This window comes from Macaca thibetana, chromosome 1, assembly GCF_024542745.1.
Source record: "Macaca thibetana thibetana isolate TM-01 chromosome 1, ASM2454274v1, whole genome shotgun sequence".
Taxonomy (NCBI): domain Eukaryota; kingdom Metazoa; phylum Chordata; class Mammalia; order Primates; family Cercopithecidae; genus Macaca; species Macaca thibetana.
Genome location: NC_065578.1, coordinates 151726916 through 151750108, shown reverse-complemented (window position 1 = coordinate 151750108; position 23193 = coordinate 151726916). Strand labels below are relative to the sequence as shown.

The window sequence follows — 23193 nt, the reverse complement described above, 5'->3', positions numbered from 1 at the left end:
CACTGCAAGCTCCGCCTACCGGGTGTACACCATTCTCCTTCCTCAGCCTCCCCAGTAGCTGGGACTACAGGTGCCTGCCACCATGCCTGGCTAATTTTTTGCACTTTTAGTAGAGACGGGATTTCACCATATTAGCCAGGATGGTCTTGATCTCCTGATCTCGTGACCACGCCTGGCTAATTTTTTGTACTTTTAGTAGAGACGGGGTTTCACCATATTAGCCAGGATGGTCTTGATCTCCTGACCTCATGATCCGCCTGCCTCAGCCTCCCAAAATGCTGGGATTACACGAGTGAGCCACCGCGCCCAGGCTAAAACCTAAAATTCTTTAGGAAAACATAGGAGAAAATGTTTGTGACATTGGGTTAGGCAAAGAATTATTAGGTAACAACAAAAGCACTATCTATAAAGAAAAAGATCAGTTGAATTTAATCAAAAAATATTTTACTATATAAAGGGTACTGTAAAGAGAATGAAAGACAAACCATGTTAGGAGAAGATATTTGCAAATCACATACTTGACCAAAGGCTTTTATATCCAGAATATATAAAAAATTTCCAAAACCTAACAAGAAACCAAATAACCCAATTTAAAAAATAGGCAAAAAGTTGTACACTTCGCCAAAGATGATATACAGCTAGCAAATAAGCACATGAAAATACGTTCAACATCACTGATCATTAGGGAAATGCAAATTAAAGCCAGGAGATAATATTAAACAGTTATCAGAATGGATAGAATTAAAAAATAATACCAAGTCCTGACAAGGATATGGAGCAACTAGGACATTCACACATTACTACAGCCACTTTGGTGAACAGTTGTGCAGTTTCTTAGGAAGTTAAGCATACACTTACTATGTAACTCTCCAGTTCCACTTTTGTGTGTTTATCCTAGGGAAATAAAAACTTATGCTAACACAAAAATCTGTAAATGAATGTTTATAGTAGCATTATTTATAATTGCCCAAAATGTCCTAAATTAAGGTTGGTTCAACATGTGAAAATTAATCAGTGGAATCTACCATATTAGCAGACTAAACAAGAAGAACTACATAAACTAAATGTCCCTAAGTGAGTGAATGTGGATAAACACAGTGTAGTACATCTTCACAATGGAATAGGACTGGATAAAAAGGAACAAACATTGATATATGCAGTAGCTTCGATGAATCTCAGGTATGTTATATTAAGCGAAGGAAACCAATATAAAATGGTTAAATACTTACGATTTCATTTATATGACATGCTGGAAAAGGTAAGACTAAACAGACAGTGAACAGATAGATGAGTGGTTGCCCAGAGTTAAAGGTGGGGAGAGGGTCTGACTGCCAGGGAGGAGCACGAGGAAATTCTTTGGATGTTGGAATTGTTCTGTATCCTGTTAATGGTGGTTACAAGTATCTATGCATGTGTTAGAACTCTTAATACTGTACATACATGTGAATTTTACTGTATATAAATTTGAAAGTAAATTTTACTGAAAATTTTTTTAAGAAAAAAACCAATAGTCTGGAATCTCATTTTAAAAACTCACCCCTGACCTCAGTAATTCCTCCAACTGCTATGCTGTTTTTCTGCTTTCATGTTAAAATATAGTTTGTCCTTATTTCCTCACTTCCCAATTCACTTTTTTAAAAAAACCTTTAAAAACATTTAGCAACATAATATGTGCACATGATTAAAAGATCAAATTGTATGTAAGAGTTGATAATGAAAAGCAACAGTCTCCATCCCACCTGCTTTCTCCTCGTTCTGGATCCACATCCCCATAGACAAACACTTTAAACATTTTTTATGTTTAGTTATTTTGGTGATTATTTCTACATTTCTAAATAGTATGCCGATACTGTTTTTTCTCAAATTTATTTATTGTCCTCTGAGTTTCTGCTGTGATAGATGAGGACTCAATTATGACAGCCTCTGCTCCTGCTGGCTGCTTTCTCTACAGATTTCATAAAGTGTTTTTATTTTCTCTTTTGTTTTCTCTTGTAAACTTAAGCAATTAAGCAATATATTTAAACACGTATTTATTGTTCTATCAATATATTTAAACATATTTCTTGTTCTATCACTATCACAAGTTTTAGCACTCTTGATTTCATAGGATGATACTGGCACTCCCTTCCTGCTATCTTTTCTTTTCCTTCTCCATCTTTCATGTCCTGACAGCTCTGCCTTTACATTTATAGCATTATAATTGGATAAATTAACTTTTGTTCTGTAACTGTTATGAACACTTCAGTGTTTTCCTCTGTAAATTGGATTCACATGTCAAAAACCAATGAAAATAGTTGGACTCGATGGCTCACACCTGTAATCCCAACACTTTGGGAGACTTAGGAAGGAGGATCGCTTGAGCCCTGGAGTTTAGGGCTGTCATAAGTTATGATTGCACCACTGCATTTCAGCTCGGGCAGCAAAGCAACAGCCTGTCTAAATAAATAAATAAGGTAAAAAAAATAAAATGAAAAAATAAAAAACTCAAAATAACATTTTATTGTGACTTTATACATATTATTCATTGCAAGTCTCAGGAATGTGCTTAGGTTATATTTCTCTTGAAGTTCATGGTTTTAAGGGAAATGTTGCTAGTATTAATTCTTGACAACTTTGTTAGAAGCCATTGATATTTTGTTCTTATTTGGAACTATTGCTCTTGAGTACTTTGAACAGCTTTATCCTGAGATTTTTTTTTCCTTCAAACTCCTGCAGTTTTCTACACTTTTATACCCCTCACCTTTTACTTTCTTTGTTTATTGCTTAACCGTCATTTTAATATGACTAGGAAGGAAGTCTGGCATCTTGGATGAGAATTCCCACTTACTCTTTGTGTGCTTTAAAGGAGGAGATTTATTTACTTTTACATTTTTGTCAAAATAACATTTACTCATCATTTTAAAAACCAAAAAGTACTACAGTACTCCGTCTAACTTGCAGCTTCCTTCAATTCTTTTAGCTCTTTTTCTATATCTACTTATATATGTTAAAGTAATATATTTATAGTAATGTTTCCTAATTTAGACATTATCCACCTTAGACATTATTCTTTGACTTTCAGTTATGAAAGATGAGTATTTAGTACCCCATTTGTGCTGTTTCTTTTTGTGGTATCATTCAGCCTTGTGGCTTCAAATATTGTGCTGAAGATTCCCAGACTTACTACTGTGAGTGCTTTTTCTCTATTCAAATAATCTTTGTCAACATGAAGTAAATAACATATTTACTTAGTCTATAGGCATCTACTAAATTGTTATTTAGGTATGCCTTGAAACTTTCTGGGCCAGGTGCGATGGCTCATGCCTATAATCCCAGCACTTTGGGAGGCCAAGGTGGACAGATTGTTTGAGGTCAGGAGTGCAAAACTAACATGGCCAACATGGTGAAATCCTGTCTCTACTAAAAATACAAAAAAATGAGCCAGGTGTGGTGGCGGGTGCTTGTAATCCCAGCTACTCAGGAGGTTGAGGCACGAGAATCACTTGAACCCAGGAGGCAGAGGTTGCAGTGAGCCGAGATTGCGCCACTGCACTCCAGCCTGGTTGACAGAGTGAGACTCTGTCTCAAAAAGAAAAAAAACTTCCGATTTTCTATTCTGTATTTTAGTGGAATATTATTCCAGACGTATTCCTTCTTTAGTGTTGGCATATCTCAGTTAATGGTATTGTTTTCTACCGAATTGATCACTCCAAAATTCTAGAAGTTATCCCTTATTTCTTTCTTTCCTTCATAGCCAGTCCACCAGCAATTCCTCGTCATTCTGATTCTTGAATTCAGCCTCTTTTTTCTGTCTCTATTACTACTACTCTAGTCCATTTGTTCTCAATAGAATTGTGGTTCTCAACAGTGGTTGCCCCCCAAGGGACAGTTGTTAATGTCTGGAGCCATTTTAGGTCATCACACATAAAGGTGCTATTGGCATCTAGTGGGTAGAGGCCAGAAATTGTGGCTCGATAGCCTAAAATCCAAAGGAAAGCCCTTCACAACCAAGAATAATCCAGCCCAAAATGTTAGTGCTGAGGTTGTTACCATTTGCATTTTCTTTGTCCCCAGAAATATCATTTTGCATTTTAAATTCTCTAATAATATGTCAATATTTTGGTTTTATAGACATGGCAGGGAGGTTTAATAGACATGGATAAGAAGTCCGCTCACAGAAATCCTGAAGATGCCAAGGCTGGCAAATATGAAGGTAGGAGTTTATGCTTGCTTGAAGGCCTTTTGGGTAATTTAAGGTACATTTTATAAATTAATGCATATATTTCTCTCTCATATGTTGCTAATATTTGGGAAAATAATTGTGTTCCATTTTATATCTCTCTAAGGTAAACACAAACGAAAGAAAAAAAGAAAGCAAAACCAAAACCAGCACCGATCCCGACATAGATCAGTGACATCTTTTTCTTCAGATGATCGTGTGTTTCCTTCTTCTTCATCATCATCTTCAGGAAGCCAGACGGATTCGAGTACTGAAGGTATGTTTATCATCCTGTTAAAGTTTCATATTTATAAGTTAGGTGATTTAGGAAAAAAGTACTAAACATCTGTTATAATTTTTGTTTATTCAACTAATATTTATTGAGCATACTCAGTATGTGCCAGATGTAATGGTAAACATGCCATGGTCCCTTCAGACAAGGAACTTTTATTAAGCAATATTGGGAATGATAGTAAGAGGAGTTAAAAAGAAAAAAAAAAAGAAAATATAGTAGACAATAAAACAAGCAAATAGTTCATTACAGTGCAGGTGAGTGCTATTACTTCACATGCATATGTCATGGGGGCAAGGAAAGGCTTTGGAGAGGAAATGATTATCTCAACTTGAGTGGTGGAGGATGAATAGGCATTTTCAGGCAAAGGCAAGGAAGTAGAATTAGGAAATATTTAGTATAGGCTAAAGGAATTGCATGTGGTAACCACTATTAACATTTGGAGTCCTAATTCAAGTAATATGTCCCAGCTGCAAAGGGAACTGGAAAAGCAAGATTGGCTTTTTTAGCATTGATGGTGAAAGGCATGTGGACGAATATTCACTAAACATAGGAAGTGGAATCAGATACTAGGCAACCAAAATATAACAAATGTTCTCCACACTCAACCCTAGACAAGATCACTTTAAATTACTCCTTTGTCTCACCTACCTTTACTCTCTCAGTGTTTGTAAGTTGTGTTGTAATTAGTTTTTCTATTGGCTAATTTGGTATTAATAAGTAACCTACTTGTAACTGTGCTTGTTCCATCAACTGTAGTTAATTATTTTATTCTCTCTTATGTAAGTTAAATATATTGGTATCTCTATCCTTTCCTCCATTTTTTTCTCCCCATTGTATTCTTTTAGTTTTTCCGTAGTTAATATCTACAACAAAAATTGTCTTTTTTTGGTCCATAGATTCACTTTAAATCTTTAAGACCAATAATTAGCATTTAAATCACTATCATTATATAAATAGTGTTACTACAGTGCCAAGTTACAGGCAAGAATTACATTTCTATTTCATGGATCTAATATTATGATTGCTAGGACTCTCAAAGGAGAGTGTTTTTCTAGTCACAGCATCAAGTACATCATTTATATTCTATCAGTTGGTTAAAACCGTGCTGTATCTTAGTTTTGCTTTGTATCCAAACCATGACTTTCTTATAGTTTTTTTTTTTTTTTTCTTTTGTTCTTTTTTTTTTTTTTTTTTTTTTTTTAAGACGGAGTCTCGCTCTGTCACCCAGGCTGGAGTGCAGTGGCGCAATCTCGGCTCACTGCAAGCTCCGCCTCCTGGGCTCATGCCGTTCTTCTGTCTCAGCCTCCCGAGTAGCTGGGACTACAGGCGCCCGCCACCTCACCCGGCTAGTTTTTTGTATTTTTTAGTAGAGATGGGGTTTCACCGTGTTAGCCAGGATGGTCTCGATCTCCTGACCTCGTGATCCGCCCGTCTCAGCCTCCCAAAGTGCTGGGATTACAGGCGTGAGCCACCGCGCCCGGCCATAGTTTTTGTTTTTCTTAGAGTTTCTAGTTCTCCTTCTTGTTTTTTATTGTTGACAAAAAGATCATATAACTGCCATAATGAAAAGATTTTCCATCCTTTTAATTATACTATTCCTTAGAGTTCATTTCTTTTCTCTGGAGATATTCTTGCCTGCCTAGTGTAATCTAGACCATTTTCTACCCTCAAGACCTGCTATTTCTCTGTTATCCTAGGATCTCCACTCACTGGTCTTCTGGGTTGGATCCATTGTTTTCTTAGATTCATATCTTCCTCTCTCTCAGTGTTCTGCCTTGGCTGTTGGAGTACACTGTCAAATAACTTTTTACAAAATGTTGTCTGGGAAGTAAATTTTCTGAGTCTTGGCATATCTCAAAATGTCGTTATTCTACCCTACCATTAATTGATAATTTCAAAATGATTCTTCCCAATCCCAATTTCCAGAAGCAGGCATTTCAAACTCTTTTAGCAGTCTGTTTTGATATCTATTTCTGATAGATATGGTTCCATAACTTGTTTATGTAATCATTTCTACATTTTTCAGTTTTAGGCTCTATGGATGATTAGAATTTAGCTTTTGTTTTAAACCACTGTTTCCCCTGCATTTACTTTCTTCCTTCCATCCTCCTAAATAGGATTTATTGTAACTTTGATAATTTAATAGTTTAATTGTTATGGCTATGTAGATGCTATGCTGTTCACAGCTGAACCATATAATGGTTCCTTTCTAGCACAACTTTTTTATTCCTTACAGTTAATAATAATTATTATTTTATTTTATTTTATTTTATTTTTTTGAGATGGAGTCTCGCTCTGTTGCCCAGGCTGATGTGCACTGGTGCGATCTTGGCTCACTGCAACCTCCGCCTCCCAGGTTCAAGTGATTCTCCTGCCTCAGCCTCCTGAGTAGCTGGGATTACAGACGTGTGCCACCATGCCTGGCTAATCTTTTCTATTTTTAGTAGAGACAGGGTCTCACCACGTTAGCCAGGATGGTCTCGATCTCCTGACTTCATGATCTGCTCGCCTCGGCCTCCCAAAATGCTGGGATTACAGGCATGAGCCACCGCGCCCAGTCAATAAAATTTGTTTAGTTTTCTGTGTTTGTGATGTGTTGTAGTAGTATAAATTACCTTTGAAAAGGTTCAGACACATCAGGTATTCAGTTAATTTCGTTTCGGGATTCTCTCCTAGATCCATTTAACATACTCCATTTGGACTTACTGTTCTCAAGACCTGTTAAGCAACTGTGATATTAAGTTCTTTTGTCTTCGTTCTGGATATATCCTTTACCTCTCTTTTGGGTTTGGTCACCCATTTTCTGGATCATATTGTTTCTTCCTCTTTTATTTTCCCCTTATTTTACTGGAGAACCTATAACTTCCAGGAAAAAGATGAGCAGCTAATTCCTATTCAGTTTGTAGTTGTGGGTTTACACTATTAAATAAATTTCTTTTATTGACTTCTGCTTCCAGTAACACAGACCCTCTGTAGAAAACCCAGGAGGGATAGGAATGAATCAGAGGTAAATTGAGCCTTACTGGAATTACAGTCTCATCTCTGCATCCCTAGTTGGGTTTAGATCATCATCCATCATTCTGTTTGCCTGGTGGAGGATAAATAATCTTGAGAGATGGATAACATCATCTAGAATCTCTAGAATTTTTTAATACAGCATACATAACTTTTAATAAAAATTATTAGATATGCCTACATGACTGAAAAACAAGAGAAAAAAATAGTAACAGCCCTACAGGTAATACAGATGTTGAGTTAGCTGGCAATGAAGTTTAAATAGTTGTGATTAATGTATTTAAGAAAATAGAGATTTATCAACTGTAAGAAAGAATCAGGTATAAATTCTGGAATAAAAATTCATTATCTAAAATTAGCAATTTAGATAGATTTTTCAGTAGATTAGACACACACAAAGAATTAGTAAACTGGAAGTCACATCAGGAGGGAAAAAAAAGAAAGATACAGAAGAAAATGTTAGAGACATGTGAGACACAGTAATGAGATCTAACATTGTAATTGGAATTGAAGAAGGAAAGAAAAGCAAATGCCTAAAAGTTTCCCCAAACAGATGAAAGACATCAACTAAAGATTCAAGGAACTGACAACCCCAAGCTGGATAATACAAAAATCACATTGGTAACCTTTGCTTCTAGTCAGGAAAATGGTTGTCTTTTGTAGAATGGAGTAGTTAATATGGTGGCAAACTAACATTCTCCTTTTCTATGTCCTTTTTCTTTTTCTTTTTTTGTATTTTTTAATTTTGAGACAGAGTCTCACTCTGTTGCCCAGGCTGGAGTGCAGTGGCACAATCTCAGCTTACTGCAACCTCCGCCTCCCAGGTTCAAGTGATTCTCCTGCCTCAGCCTCTTGAGTAGCTGAGATTACAAGTGCCCACCACCATGTGTGGCTAATTTTTGTATTTTTAGTAAAAATGAGGTTTCACCATGTTCCCCAGGCTGGTATCAAACTCCTGACCTCAAGTGATCCACTTGCTTCAGCCTCCCAAAGTGCTGGAATTACAGATGACATGAGCCACCACACTCGTCCTCCTTTTCCATGTTCTTATTAAAATTATTCATTTATATTTTCCAGTAGACTGCTTAATAGTTGCATTCACATAGTTTCTGCTAATAACACCTTATATTCCCTAGATTAACTGGAGGTTGCATTCTAGTGGACCTAGGAGAGCATTGTCTTTTGGATGGGTTCCTAAATGCCATATATTTATACTGGGATACAACTATAATTAAACTTTTTTCTTTTTTCTTCTTTTTTTTTAGAGACAGTGCCTCACTCTGTCACCAAGCTGGAGTGCAGTGGCATGATCTTGGCTCACTGCAACCTTGACCCGCTGGGCTCAAGCGATCCTCCCACCTCAGTCTGTTGAGTAGCTGGGACTACAGGTGCACTCCACATGTCTGGCTAATTTTTGTATTTTTGGTAGGGACAAGGTTTTGCCATGTTGCCCAGGCTGGTCTCAAACTCCTGAGCTCAAGTGATCTGCCTGCCTCAGCCTCTCAAAATGCTGGAATTACAGATGTGCACCACCATGCCTGGCAAATTAAACAATTTTATCTGCTAGTTGTATCTTGTAAGATTCTTCCAACAAACATAATAAAGTTGATTAAAATATCAATCTTAATTATTTTAATCCTTCAAATTCTTTAATCAATAAAATAATTTTTAATGTTAGAACTGAAACTTCCAAATCTTTTTAAACTTTTAGATGCTACCCAGGGAAAAATTAAGAAGAAGAGAAGAGAGAAAACAAATAAATGGAGGGGAAAAAGAAAGGTTAGTAATTGTGAGTCATGTAAGAATAAGATTTGGCTATTAGAGGGTATTGTACTTATTAATTAAGAAACAATCTATAAGGAATTTGAAGAGATACAAGTCAAGGATTGGTTAACATGATAGTTAACATGGTGGTGCTAAGCTTATAGTGTCCTTTGCTGCTTTTCAAATACTTCTCAGAAAACTATGCAGACAGGTAAAACCTTATGATTCTTTAGATTCTTTTTAATTTTGGTGTTAACATAGTTATAAAATAGCCTATGTGCTTTGAAATAAACACAAGTAATATGGACATAAATTAAATGAAAGGTAAAATAGCTACACTCCTTTCTCTTTATTTAATTTCTTATGGTTATCACTCTTAAGTATTTGCTGTACAACCTTAGATTATTCCTCTGTGCACATGGAAATAAATAAAACTGATGTAAATAAATGTGTATAGTTTTATGTACTATATAATACATATGTAATTTTATGTTGACAAAAATGGACTATCAATTTGCTTCTCTAAATTTAATTTAGTTCATATAAGTTTATGAACTATTTGTAACATATATAAAACTTAGACGTTTAATAATAAAAAGAGCATCATGAACCTATTTAACTAGAACATTACCAATATGATTATCTCCCAGTATTTTTCTTCCTTCTTCTGTTCACTTGCTTTCCCATTAAAAGTAATATCCTAAATTTTGTGTTGTTCCTTCTCATGCCTTTTGAAAATAATTTTATTACAAATGGATGTATCTTGAAATATTTTGTTTAGCTTATTTGGTTTGGGGTTTTATAAGAATAATACATTTTCTGCAGTTTTCTCTGGCTACTTTTTCACACAATATTTTGTTTTTATGGTTTATTCATATTTTTGTGTAGCTGTAGTTCATTAATTTTCTCTGCCATATAATACTCTATTGGGTGAATAAAGCACAATTTATCTATTGTCCTGTGGATGGACATTTACAATGTTTCTAATTTTTTTCCTTGTATTTAAAAAAATATTTTGTGAGTAATAGGTGAGTATATTGATGGGATACATGAGATATTTTGATACAGGCATGCAATGCATAATAATCCTATCAGGGTAATTGGGATATCCATCACCTCAAGCTTTTATTCTTTCTTTGTGTTACAAACAATTCACTTACACTTTTTTAGTTATTTTATTTTATTTTTTATTTTTATTTATTTTTATTTTTTGAGACAGAGTCTTGTCCTGTTTCCCAGGCTGGAGTGCAATGACGCGATCTTGGCTCACTGCAACCTCCGCCTCCTGGATTCAAGCAGTTCTGCCACAACCTCCCAAGCAGCTGGGACTACACGCATGTGCCACCACACCTGGCTAATTTTTTGTATTTTTAGTAGAGACAGGGTTTCACTGTGTTGGCCAGGCTGGTCTCAAAGTCCTGACCTCGAGTGATCTGCCCACCTCAGCCTCCCAAAGTGCTGGGATTATAGGCGTGAGCCACCGTGCCCAGCCTCTTTTAGTTATTTTAAAATGTACAATAAATTATTGTTGACTGTAGTCACCCTGTTGTGCTATAAAATACGAAATCTTATACATTCTAGCTATATTTTTATACTCATTAATCATCCTCCCTTCCCTACCTCCAACTACCCTTCTAAGCTTCTGGTAACGATCATTCTGCTATCACCATGAGTTTAGTTGTTTTCATTTTTAGCTCCCACAAATAGGTGACAACATGTGAATTTTGTCTTTCTGTGCCTGACTTTTGTCACTTAACATAATGACCTCCATTTCCATCCCTGGTTGCAAATGACAGGATCTCATTCTTTTTTTTGGCTGAATAGTGCTCCATTGTGTATTTGTACCACATTCATCTGTTGATGGACGTTTAGATTGCTTCCAGATCTTGGCTATTATGAATAATGCTGCAGAGTGATTATAATAATACACCAGAGTGCAGATATCTCTTTGACATACTGATTTCTTTTCTTTGGGTCTATACCTAGGAATGAGATTATTGGATCTTATGATAGCTCTTTTCTTAGTTTTTTGAGGAACTTCCAAACTGTTCTCCATAGTGGTTATACTAATTTACATTCCTGCCAACAGTGTATGAGGGTTCCCCTTTCTCAACATCCTTCTCAGCATTTGTCATTGCCTGTCTTGGATAAAACCGATTTTACCTAGGGTTGGATGATATCTCATTATAGTTTTGATTTGCATTTCTTTGATAATCAGTGATGTTGAGCACCTTTTCATATGCCTGTTTGCCATTTGTATGTCTTCTTTCGGGAAATGTCTATTCAGACCTTTTGCGCATTTTAAAATAGGATTATTAGATTTTTTCTTATAGAGTTGTTTGAGCTCCTTTTATATTCAAGGATTATTAATCCCTTGTCAGAAGGATAGTTTGAAGGAATTTTCTCCTATTCTGTGGGTTGTCTTTTCACTTTGCTGATTGTTTCCTTTGCTGTGCAGAAGCTTTTTAACTTAATATGATCCCATTTGTACATTTGTGTTTCAGTTGCCTGTGCTTATGGGGCATTACTCAAGAAATTGTTGACCAGTCCAATGTCCTGGAGAGTTTCTCCTATGTTTTCTTGTAATAGTTTTATAATTTGAGGTCATAAATTTAAGTCTTTAATCCATTTTGATTTGATTTTTGTATCTGGCAACAGATGGAGGTCTAGTTTCATTCTTCTACATCTGGATATCCAGTTTTCCCAGCACCATTTATAGAAGAGAATGTCTGTTCCTCAATATAGGCTTTTGTTACCTTTGTCGAAAATGAGTTCACAGTAGATGTATAGGTTTGTTTCTGGGTTCTCTATTCTGTTCCATTGGTCTGTGTGTGTGTGTTTTTATGCCAGTACCATGCTGTTTGGGTTACTGTAGCTTTGTAGTATAATTTGAAGTCAGGTAATGTGATTCTTCCAGTTTTGTTCTTTTTGCTCGGAATAGCTTTGGCTATTCTGGGTCTTTTCTGGTTCTGTATAAATTTTAGGATTTTTTTTCCCATTTCCATGAAGAATGTCACTGGTATTTTTATAGGGATTCCATTGAATCTGTAGACTGCTTTAAAGAGTATGGATATTTTAACAATATTGATTCTTCCAATCCATGAATATGGACTATCCTTCCTTTTTTGTGGTCTTTTCAATTTCATACATCAGTGTTTTTTTATTTTCATTGTAAAGATCTTTCACTGGTTTTTTAAAAATATATACTTTAAGTTCTAGGGTACATGTGCACAACGTGCAGGTTTGTTACATGTGTATACATGTGCCATGTTGGTGTGCTGCACCCATTAACTTGTCATTTACATTAGGTATATCTCCTAATGCTGTCCCTCCCCTGTCCCACCACCCCATGACAGGCCCCAGTGTGTGATGTTCCCCACCCTGTGTCCAAGTGTTCAAATGTTCTCATTGTTCAGTTCCGACCTATGAGTGAGAACATGTGGTGTTTGGTTTTCTGTCCTTGCGATAGTTTGCTGACAGTGATGGTTTCCAGCTTCATCCGTGTCTCCACAAAGGACATGAACTCATCCTTTCTTATGGCTGCATGGTATTCCATAGTTTATATGTGCCACATTTTCTTAATCCAGTCTGTCATTGATGGACATTTGGGTTGGTTCCAAGTCTTTGCTATTGTGAATAGTGCCGCAGTGAACATATGTGTGCATATGTCTTTATAGCAGCATGATTTATAACCCTTTGGGTATATCCCCAGTAATGGGATGACTGGGTCAAATGGTATTTCTAGTTCTAGATCTTTAAAGAATCGCCACACTGTCTTCCACGATAGTAGAACTAGTTTACAGTCCCACCAACAGTGTAAAAGTGTTCCTTTTCCTCCACATCCTCTCCAGCACCTGTTATTTCCTGACTTTTTAATGGTTGTCATTCTAACTGGTGTGAGATGGTATCTCATTGTGGTTTTGATTTGCATTTCTCTGACCGCCAATGATGATGAGCATTTTTTCGTGTGTCTGTTGGCTACATAAATGTCTTCTTTTGAAAAGTGTCTGTTCATATCCTTTGCCCACTTTTTGATGGGGTTGTTTGATTTTTTTCTTGTAAATTTGTTTAAATTCTTTGTAGATGCTGGATATTAGCCCTTTGTCAGATGGGTAAATTGTAAAAATTTTCTCCCCTTCTTTAGGTTGCCTGTTCACTCTGATGATAGTTTCTTTTCCTGTGCAGAAGCTCTTTAGTTTAATTAGATCCCATTTATCAATTTTGGCTTTTGTTGCCATTGCTTTTGGTGTTTTAGTCATGAAGTCCTTGCCCATGCCTATGTCCTGAATGGTATTGCCTAGGTTTTCTTCTAGGGTTTTTATGGTTTTAGGTCTAACATTTAAGTCTTTAATCCATCTTGAACTAATTTTTGTATAAGATGTAAGGAAGGGATCCAGTTTCAGCTTTCTACATATGGCTAGCCAGTTTTCCCAGCACCATTTATTAAATAGGGAATCCTTTCCCCATTTCTTGTTTTTGTCAGGTTTGTCAAAGATCAGATGGTTGTAGATGTGTGGTATTTCTGAGGGCTCTGTTCTGTTCCATTGGTCTATATCTCTGTTTTGGTACCAGTACCATGCTGTTTTGTTTACTGTAGCCTTGTAGTATAGTTTGAAGTCAGGTAGCATGATGCCTCCAGCTTTGTTCTTTTGGCTTAGGATTGTCTTGGCAATGCGGGCTCTTTTTCAGTTCCATAAGAGCTTTAAAGTAGTTTTTTCCAATTCTGTGAAGAAAGGCATTGGTAGCTTGATGGGGATGGCATTGAATCTGTAAATTACCTTAGGCAGTATGACCATTTTCATGATATTGATTCTTCCTATCCATGAGTGTGGAATGTTCTTCCATTTTGTGTCCTCTTTTATTTCGTTTTTATTTTGTTTGTAGTTCTCCTTGAAGAAGTCCTTCACATCCCTTGTAAGTTGGATTCCTAGGTATTTTATTCTCTTTGAAGCAATCGTGAATGGGAGTTCACTCATGATTTGACTCTTTGTCTGTTATTGGTGTATAGGAATACTTGTGATTTTTGCACATTGATTTTGTATCCTGAGGCTTTGCTGAAGTTGCTTATCAGCTTAAGGAGATTTTGGGCTGAGACAATGGGGTTTTCTAAATATACAATCATGTCCTCTGCAAACAGGGACAATTTGACTTCCTCTTTTCCTAATTGAATACCCTTTATTTCTTTATCCTGCCTTGATTTTCCTGGCCAGAACTTCCAACACTATGTTGAATAGGAGTGGTGAGAGAGGGCATCCCTGTCTTGTACCAGTTTTCAAAGGGAATGCTTCCAGTTTTTGTCCATCCAGTGTGATATTGGCTGTGGGTTTGTCATAAATAGCTCTTCTTATTTTGAGATACGTCCCATCAATACCTAGTTTTTTGAGAGTTTTTAGCATGAAGGGCAGTTGAATTTTGTCGAAGGCCTTTTCTGCATCTATTGAGATAATCAAGTGTTTTTTGTCTTTGGCTGTGTTTATATGCTGGGTTACGTTTATTGATTTGTGTATGTTGAACCAGCCTTGCATCCCAGGGATGATGCCAACTTGATTGTGGTGGATAAGCTCTTTGATGTGCTGCTGCATTCGGTTTGCCAGTATTTTATTGAAGATTTTTGCATCGATGTTCATTAGGGATATTGCTCTAAAATTCCCTTTTTTTTGTTGTCTCTGCCAGGCTTTGGTATCAGGATGATGCTGGCCTCATAAAATGAGTTAGGGAGGATTTCCTCTTTTTCTATTGATTGCAATAGTTTCAGAAGGAATGGTACCAGCTCCTCTCTGTACCTCTGATAGAATTTGGGTGTGAATCCTTCTGGTCCTGGATTTTTTTTGGTTGGTAGGCTATTAATTATTGCCTCAATTTCAGAGCCTGTTATTGGTCTATTCAGGAATTCAACTTCTTCCTGGTTTAGTCTTGGGAGGGTGTATGTATCCAGGAATTTATCCCTTTCTTCTAGATTTTCTAGTTTATCTGCATAAAGGTGTTTATAGTGTTCTCTGATGGTAGTTTGTATTTCTGTGGGACTGGTGGTGATATCCCCTTTATCATTTTTTATTGCATCTATTTGATTCTTCCTCTCCTTTTTTCTTTAGTAGTCTTGCTAGCGGTCTGTCAATTTTGTTGATCATTTCAAAAAACCAGCTCCTGGATTCATTGATTTTTTGAAGGGTTTTTTGTGCCTCTATCTCCTTCAGTTCTGCTCTGATCTTAGTTATTTCTTCCCTTCTGCTAGCTTTTGAATGTATTTGCTCTTGCTTCTCTAGTTCTTTTAATTGTGATGTTAAGGTGTCAATTTTAGATCTTTCCTGCTGTCTCTTGTGGGTATTTAGTGCTATAAATTTCCCTCTACACACTGCTTTAAATGTGTCTCAGAGATTCTGGTATGTTGTGTCTTTGTTCTCATTGGTTTCAAGGAACATCTTTATTTCTGCTTTCTTTTTGTTATGTACCCAGTAGTCATTCAGGAGCAGGTTGTTCAGTTTCCATGTAGTTGAGCAGTTTTGAGTGAGTTTCTCAATCCTGAGTTCTAATTTGATTGCACTGTTGTCTGAGAGACAGTTTGTTATAATTTCTGTTCTTTTACATTTGCTGAGGAGTGCTTTACTTCCAACTATGTGGTCAGTTTTGGAAGAAGTGCAATGTGGTGCTGAGAAGAATGTATATTCTGTTGATTTGGGGTGGAGAGTTCTGTAGATGTCTATTAGGTCTGCTTCGTGCAGAGCTGAGTTCAATTCCTGAATATCCTTGTTAACTTTCTGTCTCGTTGATCTGTCTAATGTTGACAGTGGGGTGTTAAAGTCTCCCATTATTATTGTGTAGGAGTCTAAGTCTCTTTGTAGGTCTCTGAGGACTTGCTTTATGAATCTGGGTGCTCCTGTATTGGGTGCATGTATATTTAGGATAGTTAGCTCTTCCTGTTGAATTGATCCCTTTACCATTATGTAATGGCCTTCTTTGTCTCTTTTGATCTTTGTTGGCTTAAAATCTGTTTTATCCGAGACTAGTATTGCAACCCCTGCTTTTTTTGTTTTCCATTTGCTTGGTAGATCTTCCTCCATCCCTTTGTTTTGAGCCTATGTGTGCCTCTGCACATGAGATGGGTCTCCTGAATACAGCACACTGATGAGTCTTGACTCTATCCGGTTTGCCAGTCTGTGTCTTTTAATTGGGGCATTTAGCCCATTTACATTTAAGGTTAATATTGTTATGTGTGAATTTGATCCTGTCGTTATGATGTTAGCTGATTATTTTGCTTGTTAGTTGATGCAGTTTCTTTGTAGCGTCGATGGTCTTTGCATTTTGGCTTGTTTTTGCCATGGCTGGTACTGGTTGTTCCTTTCCGTGTTTAGTGGTTCCTTCAGGAGCTCTTGTAAGGCAGGCCTGGTGATGACAAAATCTCTCAGCATTTGTTTTTCTGTAAAGGATTTTGTTTCTCCTTCACTTATGAAGCTTAGTTTGGCTGGATATGAAATTCTGGGTTGAAAATTCTTTCCTTTAAGAATGTTGAATATTGGCCCTCACTCTCTTCTGGCTTGTAGAGTTTCTGCCGAGAGATCTGCTGTTAGTGTGATGGACTTCCCTTTGTGGGTAACCCGACCTTTCTCTCTGGCTGCCCTTAACATTTTTTTCCTTCATTTCAACTTTGGTGAATCTGACAGTTGTATGTCTTGGAGTTGCTCTTCTCAAGGAGTATCTTTGTGGCGTTCTCTGTATTTCCTGAATTTGAATGTTAGCCTGCCTCGCTAGGTTGGGGAAGTTCTCCTGGATAATATCCTGAAGAGAATTTTCCAACTTGGTTCCATTCTCCCCGTCACTTTCAGGTACACTAATCAGATGTAGATTTGGTCTTTTCACATAGTCGCATATTTCTTGGAGGCTTTGTTTGTTTCTTTTTACTCTTTTTTGTATAAACTTTTCTTCTCGCTTCATTTCATTCAATCTTCAACCACTGATCCCCTTTCTTCCACTTGATCGAATCAGCTACTAAAGCTCGTGCATGCGTCACATAGTTCTCGTGCCATGGTTTTCAGCTCCATCAGGTCATTTAAGGTCTTCTCTACGCTGTTTATTCTAGTTAGCCATTCGTCTAATCTTTTTTCAAAGTTTTTAGCTTCTTTGCGATGGGTTTGAACGTCCTTCTTTAGCTTGGAGAAGTTTGTTATTACCAATCGTCTGAAGCCTTCTTCTGTCAACTTGTCAAAGTCATTCTCCATCCAGCTTTGTTCTGTTGCTGGTGAGGAGCTGCATTCCTTTGGAGGAGAAGAGGCACTCTGATTTTTAGAATGTTCAGCTTTTCTGCCCTGGTTTCTCCCCATCTTTGTGGTTTTATCTACCTTTGATCTTTGATGATGGTGAGGTACAGATGGGGTTTTGGTGTGGGTGTCCTTTCTGTTTTTTTAATTTTCCTTCTGACAGTCAGGACCCTCAGCTGCACGTCTGTTGGAGTTTGCTGAAGGTCCACTCCAGACCCTGTTTGCCTGGGTATCACCAGTGGAGGCTGCAAAACAGCAAATACTGCAAAATGGCAAATGTTGCTGTCTGATCCTTCCTCTGGAAGCTTTGTCTCAGAGGGGCACCTGGCTGTATGAGGTGTCAGTCGGCCCCTACTGGGAGGTGTCTCCCAGTTAGGCTACTCGGGGGTCAGGGACCCATTTGAGGAGGCAGTCTATCCATTCTCAGATCTCAAACTCTGTGCTGGGAGAACCACTACTCTCTTCAGAGTTGCCAGACAGGGATGTGTAAGTCTGCAGAAGTTTCTGCTGCCTTTTGTTTAGCTATGCCCTGCCCCCAGAGGTGGAGTCTACAGAGGCAGGCAGGCCTCCTTGAGCTGCGGTGTGCTCCACCCAGTTCGAGCTTCCCAGTTGCTTTGTTTACCTACTCAGGCCTCAGCAGTGGCAGACGCCCCTCACTCAGCCTTGCTGCTGCCTTCCACCTTCCAGTTTGATCTCAGACTGCTGTGCTGGCAGTGAGCGAGGCTCCATGGGCATGGGACCCTCTGAACCAGGCACAGGATATAATCTCCTGGTGTGCCATTTGCTAAGACCGTTGGAAAAGTGCAGTGTTAGGGTGGGAGTGTCCCGATTTTCCAGGTACTGTTTGTCACGGCTTCCCTTGGCTAGGAAAGGGAATTCCCCAACCCCTTGCGCTTCCTGGGTGAGGCAGTGCCCCACCCTGCTTTGGCTCACACTCTGTGGGCTGCACCCACTGTCCGACAAGCCCCAGTGAGGTGAACCCAGTACCTCAGTTGGAAATGCAGAAATCACCTGTATTCTGTGTCGCTCATGCTGGCAGCTGTAGACTGGAGCTGTTCCTGTTTGGTCATCTTGGAACCTCTTCCTATTTTATTTACTTATTTATTTTTTTGAGATGGAGTCTTGCCCTGTTGCCCAGGCTGGAGTGCAATGGTATGATCTTGGCTCACTGCAACCTCTGCTTCCTTGGTTCAAATGATTCTCCTGCCTCAGCCTGCCAAGTAGCTGGGATTACAGGCGCCCACCAGCATGCCCAGCTAATTTTTGTATTTTTAGTAGAGATAGGGTTTCACCACGTTGACCAGGCTGATCTCGAACTCCTGACCTTGTGATCCACCTGCCTTGGCCTCCCAAAGTGCTGGGATTACAGGCATGAGCCACTACGCCCAGCCAAGATCTTTCACTTGTTTGGATAAGTTAATTCCTCAGTATTTTATTTGTGGCTGTTGTAAATGGGACTATTTGATTTCTCTTTCAGATTGTTTGTTGTTGGCATATAGAAATGCTACTGATTTTTGTGTACTGATTTTGTATTTTGCAACTTCATTGAATTTGTTTATCAGTTCTAATAGTTTTTTGGTGGAGTCTTTAGGTTTTTCCAGATACAAAATCATAGCATCTGCAAACAAGGATAATTCAACTTCTTTCTTTCCAATTTGGATGCCCTTTATATCTTTCTCTTGTCTGATTGCTCTAGCTAGGACTTCTAGTAGTAGGCTGAATAACAATGGTGAAAGTGGGCGTCCTTGTCATGTTCCATATCTTAGAGGAAAGGCGTTCAATGTTTCCCCCTTCAATGCAGTGCTAACTGTGGGTCTGTCATATATGGCTTTTATTGTGTTTAGGTATGTACTTTCTATACTCAGTTCTTTGAGGATTGAAGGGATGCTGAATTTTATCAAATGATTTTTCAGCATCAATTGAAATGATCATATGGTTTTTGTCCTTCATTCTGTTGATATATCACATTGATTGGTTCGCGTATCTTGAACCGTCCTTGTATCCCTGGGATAAATCCCACTTAGTCATGATGAATGATCTTACTAACGTGTTGAATTCAGTTTGCTAATATTTTGTCGAGGATTTTTGCATCAATGTTCAGGGATATCGACTTGTAGATTTCTATTTTGAGGTGTCTTTGTCTGGTTTTGGTATCAGGGTAATACTGACCTTATAGAATGAATTTGGAAGTATTCTTTCCTCCTCTATTTTTTGAAACAGTTTGAGTAGGATTGGTATTAGTTCTTTAAATTTTTGGTAAAATTCAACAGTGAAGCCATCAGATCCCAGGCTTACCTTTGCTTGAAGACTTTTTTGCAGCTGTGATCTCGTTGCTTGTTATTGCTCTGTTCAGATTTTGGATTTCTTCCTGGTTCAGTCTTGGTAGGTTGTATGTGTCCAGGAATTTATTCATTTTTTCCAGGTTTTCCAATTCATTGGCACATATTTGCTTATGAACCTCCAACAATCCTTTTGTGTTGTATTGGTTGTAATGTCTCCTTTTTAGTCTCTGATTTTATTTATTTGGATCTTCTCTATTTTTCTTAGTCTGGCTAAGGATTTATCAATTTTATTTATCTTTTCAAAAATGAGCTTTACATTTCATTGATCTTTTGTATTATTTTCATTTCAATTTCATTTGTTTCTACTCTGACCTTTACTATTTCTTTGTTTCTACTAATTTTAGGTTTGGTTTGCTCTTGCTTTTCTAGTTCTTTAAGATGCATAGATGGGTTGTTTATTTGAATTTTTTCTACTTTTCCTATACAAGCACTTATACCTATAAACTCTCCTCTTAGTACTGCTTCTGTTGTATCCCATAGGATTTGGTATGTTGTGTTTCCATTATCATTTCTTTCAAGAAGTTTTTAAATTTTCTTCTCAAGTTCTTCATTGACCCACTAGTCATTCAGGAGGAGCATATTGTTTAATTTCCATGTGTTTGTATAGTTTCCAAAATTTCTCTTGTTACTGATTTCTAGTTTTATTCCATCATGGTCAACAAAGATGCTTGATATAATTTCTTTTTTCTTGAATTTTTAAAGGCTTGTTTTGTGGCCTAACATATAGTGTATTAACATTATTGAGAATGAACCATGTGCCGAGGAAAAGAATGGGTATTCTGTAGCCATTGAATAAAATGTTCTGTAAACATCTGTTACATCCATTTGGTCTGTAATGCAGATTAAGTCTGATTATTTTTGTTGATTTTCTGTCTGGGTGATCTGTCTAATGCTGAAAGTCGGGTGTTGAAGTCTCTACTTAGATCTTTCTCTTTAGCTCTAATAATAGTTGCTTTATATATCTGATTTATCCGGTGTTGGGTGCATATATATTTAAAATTATTATATCTTCTTGCTGAATTGACCTCTTTATCATTATATAATGATCTTTGTCTCTTTTTGTGGTTTTTGTCTTGCAATCTATTTTGTCTGATACAAGTATAGCTACTCCTGCTCTTACTTGGTCTCCGTTGGTATGGAATTTCTTTTACATTCCTTTATTTTCAGTCTATGTGTGTTTTTATAGGTGAAGTATGTTTCTTGTAAGCAACAGATCATTGTGTCTTATTATTATTTTTTAATCCATTCAACCACTCTGTCTTTTGACTGGGGAGGTTTAGTCCATTTACATTCAGTGTTATAAGTAAGGACTTACCCCAGACATTTTGTTATTTGTTTTTCAGTTGTTTTTGTGGCCTTTATTTCCTGCCTTCTTGTCTTTCATTTATCAAAGGTGATTTTCTCAGGTGATATGATTTAATTTCTTGTATATCTGTTGTAATGTTTGTTGATTTGAGGTTACCATGAGGCTTGCAAATAATATCTTATAACCCATAATTTTAAACTGATGACAATTTAACACTGAGTGCATAAACAAACTGACAAAGAAAAAACATATACAGAGTCTACAGCTTAACTTTGTTCCCTTGCTTAACTTTTTATTGTTTCTATTTTTATCTCATTATACTCTCTATGTATTGAAAAGTTGTTGTGGTTATTGTTTATCATCAGTTCACCTTTTACCTTTCTACTCAAGATATAGTTTACACACCACAATTACAGTGTTACATTTGTTGTTTTTCTTTGTACTTACTGTTACCAGTGAGTTTTACACCTTTAGATGATTTCATATTGCTCATTAACACCGTTTTCCTTCAGATTGAAGAACTCTCTTTAGCATTTCATTTTGTTCAGGGCTGGCGTTGATGAAATCCCTCAGCTTTTGTTTGTCTTGAACAACGTCTTTATTTCTCCCTTATGTTTGCAGGATATTTTTGCTGGATATACTCTTCTAGGATAAAAGTAGTTTTTTTCCTTCATCACTTTAAATATGTCATGTCACTCTCTCCTGGCCTGTAAGGTTTTCAGGGGCTCTATTGTATGTTATTTGTTTCCTTTCTTTTGCTGCTTTTAGGATTGTTTCTTTATCCTTTACCTTTGGGTGTTTATTAAATGTTTTGAGGTAGTCTTATTAATACTTGGATTAATTCTGCTTGGTGTTCTAAACCTTCTTATCCTTGAATATTAATATCTTTCTCTACTTTAAGGGAAGTTCTCTGTTATTATCTCTTAGAATAAGCTAACTTTCTCTTCTCCCTTCCCTTCCCTTCCCTCCCCTCCCCTCCCCTCCGCTCCCTCCCCCCTTCCTTCCTTTTGACGGAGTCTTGCTCTGTTGCCAGGCTGGAGTGCAGTGGCACAATCTTGGCTCGCTGCAACCACCGCCTCCTGGGTTCAAGCAATTCTCATGCCTCACCCAACTAGCTGGGATTACAGGCACGTGCCACCATACCCAGCTCATTTTTGTATTTTTAATAGAGACGGGGTTTCACCATATTGGCCAGATGGCCTCGATCTCCTGACCTGGTAATCCACCCACTTCGGCTTCCCAAAGTGCTGGCATTACAGGTGTGAGCCGTTGCGCCTGGCCTGAATAAACTTTCTAGACCATATCTCTCTACCGCCTCTTTTTTTTTTTTTTTTTTTTTTTTAAGACAGAGTTTCACTCATGTTGCCTGGGCTGGAGTGCAATGGCGCTATCTTGGCTCACTGCAACCTCCACCTCCAGGGTTCAAGCAATTCTGCTGCCTCAGCCTCCTGAGTAGCTGGAATTACAGGCATGCGCCACCATGCGTGGCCAATTTTGTATTTTTAGTAGAGATGGAGTTTCTCCATGTTGGTCAAGCTGGTCTCACACTCCTGACCTTAGGTGATCCATCCACCTCGGCCTCCCAAACTGCTGGGATTACAGGCGTGAGCCACCGCACCCAGCTCTCTACCTCCTCTTCAAGGCTAATAACTCTTAGATTTTCTCTTTGAAGCTGTTTTCTAGATCTTGTAGATATATTTCATTCTTTTGTATTCTTTTATCTTTTGTCTGCTCTGTGTGTTTCAAGTAGCCTGTTTTTAAGCTCACTAATTATTTCTTCTGCTTTATCAATTGTGCTGGTAAGAGACTCGAATGCATTCTTTAGTATGTCTATTGCATTTTTTGTCTCCAGAATTTCTTCTTGATTCTTTTAAATTATTTCAATCTCTTGTTAAATTTATCTGATAGGATTCTGAATTCTTTCTCTGTATTATCTTGAGTTTCATTAAGTTTCCTCAACATAGCTATTTTGAATTGTCTAAAAGTTCAGATAACTCTGTCTTTCTCCAGGATTGGTCCCT

The 23193-nt window shown here is 37.5% G+C and overlaps 1 protein-coding gene across 3 annotated transcripts in view; it reads left to right on the top strand.

Annotated features, from left to right (window-relative positions):
- LOC126948865 (putative uncharacterized protein encoded by LINC00467 homolog) overlaps positions 1-23193 on the top strand; it is a 61337-nt gene that overhangs the window by 4621 nt on the left and 33523 nt on the right. For all 3 annotated transcript variants that reach the window (XR_007723559.1, XR_007723558.1, XM_050781299.1), the window contains exons 2-4: positions 4111-4192; positions 4326-4475; positions 9220-9287. Coding sequence is in view for 1 of the 3 variants with exons in the window: in XM_050781299.1 (XP_050637256.1) it covers positions 4135-4192; positions 4326-4475; positions 9220-9287 (276 nt within the window). In the remaining 2 variants the exon portion in view is untranslated. The remainder of the gene's footprint in view (positions 1-4110; positions 4193-4325; positions 4476-9219; positions 9288-23193) is intronic.